Raw genomic sequence first — 12,025 nt, forward strand, 5'->3', positions numbered from 1 at the left:
ACATTTTATAAAGAGAACAAGAAGTGTGATCTTTGTCTTGCCTGCTAGAACCTCAAGAAAAAAAATCTTCATGGCGAGGGACACTGGAATGGAAGGTCCGGAATGAAACCAAAGGAGACACAAGGCAGCTGCTGTGCCAAGTGCTGGGAACTACGTGATCACCAGGGCTTTTTTTCAGAAGGAACGTGGGGGAACGGAGTTCCGGAACCTCTTGGAAATGGTCACATGGCTGGTGGCCACGCCCCCTGATCTCCAGACAGAGGGGAGTTGAGAGTGCCCTCCACGCTGCTCAGTGGCGCGGAGGGCAATCTAAACTCCCCTCTGTCTGGAGATCAGGGGACGGGGCCACCAGCCATGTGACCATTTTCTCCGAGGGCAACCCACTGAGTTCCACCACCTCTTTCCCCAGAAAAAAAGCCCTGGTGATCACCATGTGTGATCGAGTGGAGCGCAAGTGGAGCGCCAGTGAACGAGGAGGAATACACGTGAGTCTGTTCACTTGCCGTACAAGAGTCACTCGTCACTTCTAGCTTGGCCCTCTGCCTGCCCCGGTGGCCTCTACACAAGCAAGGGCTTTCCCAAGGAAATTACATTTCACATCAGGCTCCGCTCACCAATTGCTGCAGGCGGAATGGATGGTGCTGTTGGGGGGCACCTCCTCCCCGAGGGAGGGCAGCCGACTTCGCAAGGCAGCTGAAGTGCTGTTGAGATCAGAGGACCGGTTCCAGAACTTCTTCAGGGCTTCCTCGGTCACGACGCAGGGACACTCCTGTGCCAGAGGGGAGAACGAGCACAGGGGTGTGTGTGTGTGTGTGTGTGTGTGTGGTTAAGACCGCTGCAGTTTCCCATAAACAGAGGTCCCCAGGAGGACACAAAGGGGGAAGCCCACATGGAGTTGAGGTGTGAGAGTGCCACCAGGCTGGCAAGAAATGTTGGCCTGGTCTGATCATCAAATGGATCATCATGGAAATAAAAAGGCAACAAGCAGTGTGCAATTTTTTCAGGGTCACTGGTGGGTTTTTGTCCGTTGGTTAGGTGTAGTGGTTAAGAGCAGCAGGACTCTAATGTAGAGAGTCGGGTTTGATTCCCCACTCCTCTGCTTGAAGCCAGCTGGGTGACCTTGGGCTAGTCACAGCTTCTTGGAACTCTTTCAGCCCCACCCACCTCACAGGGTGATTGTCATGAGGATAATAATGACACACTTTGTAAACTGCTCTGAGAGGGCACTAAGTTGCCCTGAAGGGTGATATATAAATCAAAAGTTATTATTGTTGTTGTTGAAGATGCCAAGTTGGACGCCAATTATTCTTTTTCAATGCTAGAAATGCAGGTGTGGGGCTAGAAACAGGAAGCACAAGTGTCCAGTTCAGAAACACAGAAATACAAAAACAAAATAATGGGAAAACTCCAGGCCCAGATGGGTTACTAGCTGAATATTATAAAGCATTAGAACATACTATTCTGCTACCGTTTAAAAATATGATTTGTACAGCGGTAGAAGAGGTATCCTTGCCTGAATCAGGGATGGAAGCAACCATTTCATTAATACATAAAGAAGGAACAGCCAGGAGAGAAATTAAGAACTATCGACCTATATCGTTGCTTAATTGTGACTATAAAATCTTTGCTACAATTTTAGCTACGAGATTGAAGAAAGTACTAATAGATATAATACATCAAGATCAGATGGGATTTCTTCCCAAAAGACAACTGAGAAATAACATTAGAATTGCCTTAAATCTGTTGGAATATTATGAACAACATCCGGAGAAGCAGATGGCTGTGATATTTTTAGATGCCGAAAAAGCCTTTGACAATGTTAATTGGAATTTTTTTATTGAACAGATGAAGGAGATGGAATTTGGAACGGAATTTACAAAAGCGGTTGAAGCCGTATATAAGAAGCAGAAGGCAAAAATAATTATAAATGACAACTATGCTGAAAATACAGAGATTGAAAAAGGAACGAGACAGGGCTGCCCCCTTTCACCATTAATACTTATTTTGATGCTGGAAGTACTGATGAGGAACGTAAGGAGCGATATGGCGATTAAGGGAGCATCCATCAAAGGGCATAAATATAAAGTGCAGGCATTCGCAGATGATCTACTATTTATAGTGTAAGAACCTCTAGAATCAATAAAGAAATTAACGGATTGCCTCAAAGAGTATGGTGAGATGGCAGGACTGAAAATTAATTATCAGAGAACTAAAGTGATAATGAAGAACATGACAATGCCTCAAAAATGGAATTTACAGAAGTGACAGGATTTCAACTTGAAATGAAGGTTAAATATTTAGGAGTTTACTTAACATCTAAATGTAGTTCGTTAATGAAAGATAACTATACGGAACTGCTTCAAGAAATTAAGAATGATTTAGAGAAATGGAAAGGATTACAGCTTTCGTTATTGGGAAGAACTGCAACTATTAAAATGAATATATTACCACGGATTATTTTCTTATATCAAACCATCCCGATTTGCAACAATAAGATTTTCTTTGAAGAATTAAATAAGATATCCAAATTTATATGGCAAGGGAAAACACCAAGGATTAAGCTGAAAAGACTCCAAGATTTTAAAGACAATGCAGGATTTGCTCTACCGGACTGGAAAATATACTATTAAGCATGTTGCCTGGTGTGGATGAGAGACTGGATTTTACTAGAAAATAAAAGATTACTTGCCCTAGAAGGACATGATTTGAAATTAGGTCGGCATGCTTATCTATGGTATGGGAAAGCTAACGGGCTAAATATTTTAAGAATCATTTGATTAGGAAATCCATTATGACTGTATGGGAAAAAATTGCACCAGAAATTTACAATAAGGTTCTGCAGTGGGTTTCACCTCTAGAAGCGAGTCACACAACCAAAGACATTTTCCCTGGATAAGAGTATTAGATACAGAGATCTTCTAGATGACAAAGGAGTAGTAAACTCAAAAGAGGAACTCCAAAGACAAAGTATTAACTTAGATTGGTGGGCAAGGGCTCAGATTGAATCCAGATATAACAAAGGTATAAAGCTGGGAGGCTTTCACTTAGAACAAAATGCCTTCGAAACTTTGTTGTGTAATTCTGATGAGAAACTGATTTAAAAGATGTATGTATTTTTAATGCAAATGGAGAAGAAGAAGGAGGGAGTGGAAGAATATAAAATGAAATGGTCACAAAACCTAGGATATAACTTAGATCTGATGCAATGGAATAAGATATGGAAGGTTAATATTAAAATAACTAAATCAGTTGCATTTAAAGAAAACCTATATAAGATGTTTTATAGATGGTATCTGACACCAGATAGACTAGCTAAAATGGATAAAAATATGTCAAATAAGTGTTGGAAATGTGTGAAACACACAGGAACATTCTATCATATGTGGTGGACATGTAAAGAAGTCCACAAATTCTGGATAACGGTGCATAATCTATTACAACAAATTTTACAATGTATAATTCCTTTGAAACCTGAGATATTTTTGTTAAATTGTGTACCAGAAGAAACTGGAAAAGATCAGAAATATTTTATAATCCATGGAGTAACAGCAGCAAGAACGTTATTAGCATCCTTCTGGAAAAGAGCAATAATACCCTGAGAAGAAGAATTGATAGCGAAGATAATGGAAAATGCAGAAATGGATAAATTAACTTCACTAATGAAAGGACAATTAGAAGAAGATTTTGCGGCCCCATGGACACCATTCTATGATTGGATAAAAAACAAATATAGCGACTTGAATGTAGTAACTATATGAAGACGCTACTGTAATGTATTATTAATAATCACAGTTAAATGTTTGTTGAAATGTTTTGATGAAAAGATATAGATAAGTAGAATTCTAACTCAAGCAGAATATATGATATATATTGGATATTCCCTTCCTCCTTCCGCCCCTGCCCCCCAACTCCCATATGAGAAAACCAATAAAAATCTATTTTTTAAAAAAACAGAAACACAGAGACCCACCAGCAGGGACGAGGGGGGCAGGGCCTGCTGTTCAGTTCTGATTTCCAGGAAAAGGGGAAGGTTTATTCCCAGCACAGCCGCAGGAAGGGGTTGCCAAGCCCAGAGGCATAAGAGGGTCTGCGCCTGTGACGCAGTCAAGAGCAGCTGGCTGTGCCATATCCAGGGTTGCCAACCTCCAGGTGGGGCCTGGAGTTCTCTTGGAATTGCAACTGGTCTCCAGACGGCGAGGACCCTTCCCCCCAGAGGAAATGGCAGTTTCACGTCCCTGCTGCATTTCCTTCCCTCCCCAAACTGCACCATCCCCACGCACTGCCCCCAAATCTCCAGGAATCTCCAAAGCTAGAGTTGGCACCTCCACAAATGGGAGTCATTCTGTGGTGGCTGTTTTGTCATTGTGCCCACCGCCTCATCACAAAATTCCAAAAATGCCCACAGGCGCAGCAAGGCCAGGTTAGCTCCTGCCCTTTCCTTTAACTCACCAAATAACGGAGGTACGGAAAGGGACAGGCCCTTGAGGCAAAATCAAAAGGGTAATCGACTTATGATCAGAAAAGCTGCCCCAGAGAGAGAGAGAGAGAGAGAGAGAGCACCCACCTGGACACAGGCCCCGTAGTGCTGGTAAGTGCCCACTGGGCAGTGGCACCCCTCCTCACAGCCATCTGAGAAGCAGTCCATCTGGTGGGTGAGGTGGGCACAGCTGTAGGGGCAGCCCTCTTCCTTCAGGCACTCCCGGTACAAACGCCCCACTGGGCAGCCCACCTCTGGAAGGGGGGAGACAGGGACTCAGTTGGCTCCCAGGCCAGCCCCCGCATACAGTGGCTCAGGGGGTGGTGCTTAGCAGGGGGATCTCACAGCTGGGGACTGAAGGGGATGGGTCTCAGCGCACTGCTCCCTTTTGCCTGCGGCCCCCTCAGCCACAAGGGCAGCTCCTCTTTCCCCCTGGGGAGCCTGAGGCCTCCTCCCAAGTCAGCCGCTCCTGCCTCGAGGACACTGCCTGGCCTTCCCGAGCTCCGCCACACACAGCACCATAATGGGATGCCAGACCACCAGGGAAAGAACGTCTATCACGTGCTCCTTCTTGAGATCCACCACATCTTCTCCCCAGCCCAAGTCTGGCGAGTTTTGACTGGCAGAGGAAGGCTGGGAGATGTAGGGAGACTCTAGGGATGAGCCCAGCCCCTCACTCACGTTCCAGACACAGGAAATTCGAGACAGAAACCCTTTTGCTGCCCGATCCAGAACCAGACGGTTGGTTCATCAACCCACTGGGCAGCAGCTGTCCAGAAGGTGCCCTCCTCCTGCGGATAGCCCTCTGGGGCAGACTGCATAGGCTACCCCTAGCCCCAGTTCCAGCCCAGTATGTGCCAAAACTGCAGATGGGGACATGGCAGGATCTGGGGTGTGCCCCAAGGGTCCTTTGACAGTCAGTGTGGCACAATGTGTGACGAGAGTCCTTTTACAATGTGGAACAATGGCTGGAGAGCCAGGTTCAAATCTCCAGGACTTCTCATTAACTCCTTTCTTGAAAAGGAAGCCCCACATATACTCCAGGCACAAAGCTCCCCGAAGCAGCTCACAAAATAGATAAAGTGATTAAAACGGCCATGGAGAACAGCCCAATCAACCACTTGCAGCAGCCTCAAGCACATCTCAGAACCACCAACCCCCACAAAAAGGTAAAGAGAACAGCAATAAGAGGGACAGCGTGGTATAGCGGTTAGAGTGATGGACTAGGAGCTGGAAGACCCAGGTTCAAATCCTGGTTTCCCCACAGAGCTTGTAAGATGATCCTCCTGAGCGACTGAAACATGCACGCTGCTTAGGCTACCTTGTAAGGCTGTTGTCATAAAATTGGGGGTGGGGGTGGGGCAGAGAGAGCCGTGCCACTCTCCTTGGAGGCAGATGGAGACGACAGACCTCTGCTGCTCTGTGGGGTGACTCACCCAGGCACACCTGCGTGTTGCATGTCTTGCTCTGCGTGGCCAACCCGTGACAATCCGGACGGCGACACTGGCGGCTGCGCACCTGCTCTCCCCCACCACAGGACACAGTGCAGGGCGCCCACGGGGACCACTCGCCCCAGGCATCCTCCTCTGCGAGAGACGGGGAAGGAAGAGGTCCGGTGAGCCCATGGAGAGAACACCCTCCTGTCACCTCCCCCGTCCACAATCACATGCCTGCCTGCCTTTATTCTGGGGTTTGGCTGCAGGGGGCTTCTCAGAGTCATGCCCGAACCTCGGACCGCAGATTGTGTAGCTAAGGACTCTGCTGGATGGGTAGTTCCATGCACACGGAAGGCTAGCATGGCGGGGAGGTCCAGCCTAATCTTTTCTAGGCATGCTAGTTTTCTCTATGCAGGGAAGACATGTTGTGCAGAGGGGGAGTCCATCATGTTAGCACTCCACCCCCCCCCCCCCCAACAACCTGAAGTCGTACAGGCCAAATATGAGTTGGTCTCCCACACTTATCTGAAAGTTTAAAAGCGGCGACCAGCTACTTGGGTTTGGCTAGATCTGCTGATCAGTCTCCCAGAGGGGGCTTAGGGCATATTCCGTTGCCTGGACGTATTTTCTTCTTCTCCACTTGGAACATCTGGAGACCTCCAAGACCAGAGGGCCGTGGTGGGAATTCAGATCAGGGCCTCAGGGCCAGGCAGGAGGATGTAAGCCCTTCTCCCCGGGTGCATCCTGATGCAAATCAGCCTCCAAAGCCTCCACCCCACAGGGTAACCATAGCGGGGTTAATTGCAGCAGGGGAGGGGAATCTACACCGAGAAAAGGGAATGGGAGGGGGAGGGGGCCCCCCTCCCTTGGGACTGCCAGCCCAACTGGAATCAGCCCCTCCCTCAACTTGAGGCGCTTCCGTACCAAGAAAACTCAGAGGAGAAATCCAGTCAAGATCTCCTGCTGTCCCATCCCGTCAGAACCAGGCCTCTGACAGAGGGCAGCCACCACCAGTCCTAGGCCCTGTCACCCCCCACCCAGAAAAGGGAAGTGCCCCCCCGCAACCACTTGACCCTTCCCCCCACCACATGCATTAGGGCGATCCTCCCCCGTCCGGTCGCCCTCTACTTCTCTACGGATTTTTCTGACTGAAGGGAGACCTTTCTTTCCCCCACTCCTGGGGGCAGGGGGGTTCTCCCTTCTGTCCCCTTCTCACCTGGGCAATCCGGCTGCTTCTGGCAGGGCCTGTGCTCTTCACGGCTGCCCAGGCACCCCCGGCCTCCGTTCTGGGGGGGTGGGTTGTCACACTGGCGGAAGCGGAACTGGACTCCCGCCCCACAGCTCTGGGTGCAGGGTGACCAGGGCCCCCAGGTGCTCCAGCCGCCATGCAGGTGACACGAGGGGTCCACGTGACACTGCAGGTGTCCCGCCACGCAAGTGCTGGGCATGGAAATTGCAGAGGACGAGGGGTGTCAATGCTGGTACTTCCAGCATCCATTAATACACGTCTTGATTGAATCGCTAAAAGAGACTCTGAGGGCCAGGCTGGGAGGCCGCTCTAGGCACAGAGGACAGCACAACCAGAAAGGTGTGTGTGTGTGTGTGGTGGGGGGGTGCTAGAGGAGAGAGGGGGGCACCAGAGGGAGCTTCCTTGTTCCACAAAGGCCTGGCTTTGAAACCGAGCTGCGGTGAGGCAGCAGGGAGCCCAAACCAGGCCAGAAGGACGCCAGATTCTCAGCACCCGGAGCATCTCTCCCGTTCATCTTAAATTTTTAAAAATTAAACTTATGCAAAGGACAAAACCCACATTTATGTTACAACTCAAAAAAGATCTAGATAAGTAAATGAACAAATAGCACCATCATGGATCTGGGACTGGCAGGTCTATCCCATCAGGCATCACGGAAGCGGGTGGAGACTGGAGAGCCTCAGCCCGGGGGGGGGGGGCCCTTCTCTTTGGAGCCCCTTGTTTGCTTGAATTGCTCAAACTCACCAGTTCTGGCAAGGCCCATAGATGTCCTCGCCTGGCTGGGCGTACTCCCAGGGAGCAAGGCCCGGCCAGGAAGAGAGATTGCGTCCCTCCGGAGCACCTGCAGGAGAGGAAGGAGGTGGTCTGGCCAAAATACTCTGTCCCCTTGCACTGCCTCGGTCATTTCCCATCACCTCCAAGGACAATTCAAGGTATTTCACGCCCCCCCCAAAAGGTACCTCTGCCCCTCCTGGCGACGCCACTGCCACAGCCCTGAGCCTGGCCCAGGAGGGAACGACAATCACCTTCCGTGGCACTGGTGGCTGGCAGCAGGCTCCTATTGCATGGCACTGGGGCACTCTACACGGCACTGGCCAAACAGAAGCTTGGCTGTGTTGGCAAGAGAGCCAACTCTGCTCCCTTTGGATGATCTTTGGCAGGGTTAGAGCGCCCTGACCTGGATAGCCCAGGTGAGCCTGATCTTGTCTGATTTCAGAAGCTAAGCAGGGTCAACCATGGTTAGTAATTGGATGGGAGATCTCCAAAAAAGACCAGGGCTGCAGAGGCAGGCAACGGCAAACCACTTCTGTTAGTCTCTTGCCACAGAAATCCCAGCAGGGGTCTCCATAAGTCAGCTATGACTTGAGGGCCCTCTCCACCACCACACCCTTAGAGCCAGTCTGTCCGTCCCTCCAAGCTCTCCTGTGAAAGGGCAGCATGACTCACCACGCAAGGGGGCAGGACACAGGAGGCCCAAGGCAGGCATCCCAAGGGCATCTCTTCTCCTGGGAACACTCACCCAACCAGCTGTTGCGGTATCTGCAGCGGCACTGGGCAGGCCAGACGCACACGCCGTCCTGGAGTAGCTGCCCATCTGGGCAGGCACACGCTGGTTGGCACTGCAGGCTGTCCAGGCAGGCGGTGTCTGGGTGCAGGTCCTCACAGGAGCGCGGGCAGGCCTTACCACACGGGAAGGACACCTGGCCTCCTCCACAGTCTGGGGAGACCAGAGAAACCCCTGAGGCCACTCTGCCCGTCCTGCGGTTGAGTCCCTCTCCACACAAGCACGGCACAACCCCCCCCCCGACCCTGAAGTAAAGAGCTAAGCGGTCACCTCCAGAGAGCTACCTGGTTTGAATTTAAAGTCAGACTCCCTAGAGCCAAGGCTCCCCTAGCCACACCTGCACCACAGGCACGATCACAAAGGGCAAAATCTCTGCACAGAAGGTGCATCCGTGTAGGACTTGGCCAGGGAGGGCCTCTGTAGTTGTTGGCTGCTTCTCTGCACGGAGGGAAGGAAGTCCCTGCTTTTAAAGGGGATGTTCCCAGGTGCTGTGCTCATTCCGAGAACGGGCCTAGAGGCTTCCCCCTTTAAAGTGGACTAAAACACCCCTCCTCTGGTCTGGCTCAAAGCGGGAAATGCAGGGTGCAGAGTTCACCTGGATGCCCCACCGACAGCCACCTCGGAGCTAAGATGGGCTGGCAGAATGGTGGGGGGCAGCTTCCCAGTTAGCCCTTTGGAAGGTCCTTGCCCTTCCTCAGTCCAGCCGCACTTTAAGCTGCCAAGACACCTACACTTCCCAACAAACCTTGAGGTAAGAGAACAAGTTTAGCATTTACAGAGCAGCAGGAAGGGGAAGGGAAATACAGGCGCCTGTATTTCCCTTCCCCTTTTTGCTGCTCTGTAAATGCTAAACTTTAAGCTTCCAGGACGCCTACAGATCCCGGCAAACCTTGAGGTAGGAGAACACGTGCTGAATCTGGGTATTTCTTCTCGTGTGTTTTGGCTCTAAAATGCTGGCAGGGCTGAGGGAGGGGAAATAGAGTGACGGGGCTCCAGGCTTTGGAGGGGTGGTCTCGTGTGATTGTCGGCGTGCTATGCTTTAATGCATGCACAACAGATGAAAGGGGGGGGGCAAGTGTGTGGACTCCGTTCTCCCCTGCTCCCACCCCCGGGGCTGCTGCTGTCTTCATGCTCCATACAAAGGCGGCCTGTAACTGATGATGATCCCACCACATAAGCAAGGAAAGATTGATATGTATGTAGGACTGGCAACTCTGTAAGCCTCTGGAATAGAAGAAGTAAGAAACACTGTGAAGCAGCCCGGACTGCTTCCAGTTCTGCACGTTGGGTGCCCTGATGCAGAGAATACAGCACACAGCCTGGCACCCTTGTTCAAAAGGATGGATTCAAAACTGGAAATTTAAACCTGAGCACCTTGCCAAATCCAGCTTTGCAAAACTTCATTTCCGAGTTAGATTTGGGACGGCATCTACTAACAGGCAGACTAAGGGCAAGGTGCCAATCCAGGCAGTCCCCTCCGCCCCCCCCCCGCCCCCCGTTTCAGTGGGTACTTATTTTCACCTTCACAGGCAGTGATTCCATCATGGCACGAGCGGCTCTGCTGGGCTTCCTCCAGACAGGGCAGGCCCCCAAAGCGGGCAGGAGGGTTGGTGCATTCCCTGCTCCGCACAGACTGACCCAGGCAGGCACTGCAGGGGGACCAGCTGCTCCACGAGCTCCAGCTCCCGTCCACTGCAGGATGAAAAGCACAGGGCAGGGGCACGGGTGGGCACATCCTGGCTGGAGCTGACAGAGTTGGGGAGGGATGGAGGCAGCACACACACAAGGCAGGACACACTCAGCCACAACAGGCCTGCCCCTTGGAGATGGACTAGAGGTGGCACACCACAGCCCCGATCAAACCAGGCCGAATCAGCGAGGAGTGAGAGAACGCTCAGCTGCCCCTTCTGGCCCACAAGCCCTGCACTTTCATACTCCCCACCCAACCCACGCTCTGTACGGGGTGGGGGGCCGGTTCCCGCTCTACTGCTCTGCTTCCACATCTAATCTGGCCAAGGTAGGGGAGAGGGAGCCCCCATGGAAATACCAGCAGCTTCGGCCAGCTGCAGCTCCCAGGATTCTTGTGGGGGGGGGGGCGTGCATGGTGGTGGAGGGCAAGCGTGCTTTTGGATGATCAAACATTCTGCTTCCATTTCCCTCTGCTTATTTAAGGGTGCTTTTTGTTTGTAAGTGAGCTGCGCTGAAGTTCGACTGGCCGCGGGGTGGCTTTTGGCTTCTGCACGGCCGTGCTTCTGTCAGCCTTCCAGGGCTACCCTAGTTCTGCTGCAGGTTTCTCAAGCCTGCTTTGGGGTATCTTTCCTGAAAGACTATACTGGAGGCGGGTTGGGGAACAGCGTGGATGGAAAGGTGAGCGTTTCCACACCTCCCCACCCACATCTGGGACCATTTCCTCCCCTCCACTGGGGGCTTTTCCCCAGCTTCCAGAACAAAAAAGATCAGTAGTTGGCATATCAAATAATAATATAACCGCCTACTGAGAAATTTTTAAAAGCAGCAGGGGGCCGAAGGGTGGGGGTGGGAGAGGACAGGGAACCCGCCTGGAGCCAGGTGGGCCTCCGCTGGGGCTGCAAATGAGATCGAAACGGGGAACACCCCTGTGTGGAAGCAACCCGGGAGAAATCCTTCCCCAGGAAAGGAGGCCTGTGACCCCCCGCCCCGAAATAGGGAAAAGGTGGACATAAGCGAACCCAGGAGGAGGGCTGGCCCCTTGGAAGCCCCGGCGCAGGAGTCAGACGCTTGACCCAAAGAGCACCGGCCTCCCCCTTTGCCTTGAAGGGCTGCCTACCTGGGCAGAAAGTGGCCGTGGGGCACTCTTCCCTCTCAAGCTGCACTCCACTGCCGCCGTGATACTCTTGCACCCCCTCGCACTCTGGGCCCCCGTGCTGGGGCTTGGGGCAGCTGCAGGTACGGTAGCGGGTCACCATCTCAGTGCCACACGTCCTGGAGCAGGGGCTCCAGGGGGACCAGTCACACCAGCTGCCGGGAGCTGGAGGAGAGAACAGGAGAAGTCAGAGGGCCCCCTTATGCCAGGGTTTCTGCCAGACCTCCTCTACCCTCAGGCTCTCAAAACGGGGATCCGCTCTCCCTGTGGAAATAGAAGCCGTTGCTGGGAGAATGTGGGACACCCTGCCCCTCGGGCTCCCCCAGACCTACCTACAGGCCTCTGGCTTTCTCAGAAGGAAGGTGGGGCTCTTGCTGAGATTTCCTCCCCCAGGGTGGCATAGCTTTGCAAAATGTAGGAGCCAGCGAGATTTACTAGGCCCCACAGGGAAGGTGAA

The 12,025-nt window shown here is 51.9% G+C and overlaps 1 protein-coding gene across 1 annotated transcript in view; it reads right to left on the reverse strand.

The window, feature by feature from the left end:
* The window catches only part of LOC129337950 (SCO-spondin-like), a 131,748-nt gene that overhangs the window by 29,524 nt on the left and 90,199 nt on the right, over window positions 1–12,025 (reverse strand). Inside the window, exons 74-81 of the mRNA XM_054991976.1 lie at window positions 11,533–11,733; window positions 10,248–10,418; window positions 8,682–8,879; window positions 7,907–8,003; window positions 7,130–7,353; window positions 5,914–6,063; window positions 4,565–4,731; window positions 615–769 (exon numbers count right to left, since the gene is read on the reverse strand). Coding sequence (XP_054847951.1) covers window positions 615–769; window positions 4,565–4,731; window positions 5,914–6,063; window positions 7,130–7,353; window positions 7,907–8,003; window positions 8,682–8,879; window positions 10,248–10,418; window positions 11,533–11,733 — 1,363 coding nt within the window. The remainder of the gene's footprint in view (window positions 1–614; window positions 770–4,564; window positions 4,732–5,913; window positions 6,064–7,129; window positions 7,354–7,906; window positions 8,004–8,681; window positions 8,880–10,247; window positions 10,419–11,532; window positions 11,734–12,025) is intronic.

Source organism: Eublepharis macularius, chromosome 11 (assembly GCF_028583425.1).
Source record: "Eublepharis macularius isolate TG4126 chromosome 11, MPM_Emac_v1.0, whole genome shotgun sequence".
Classification (NCBI taxonomy): domain Eukaryota; kingdom Metazoa; phylum Chordata; class Lepidosauria; order Squamata; family Eublepharidae; genus Eublepharis; species Eublepharis macularius.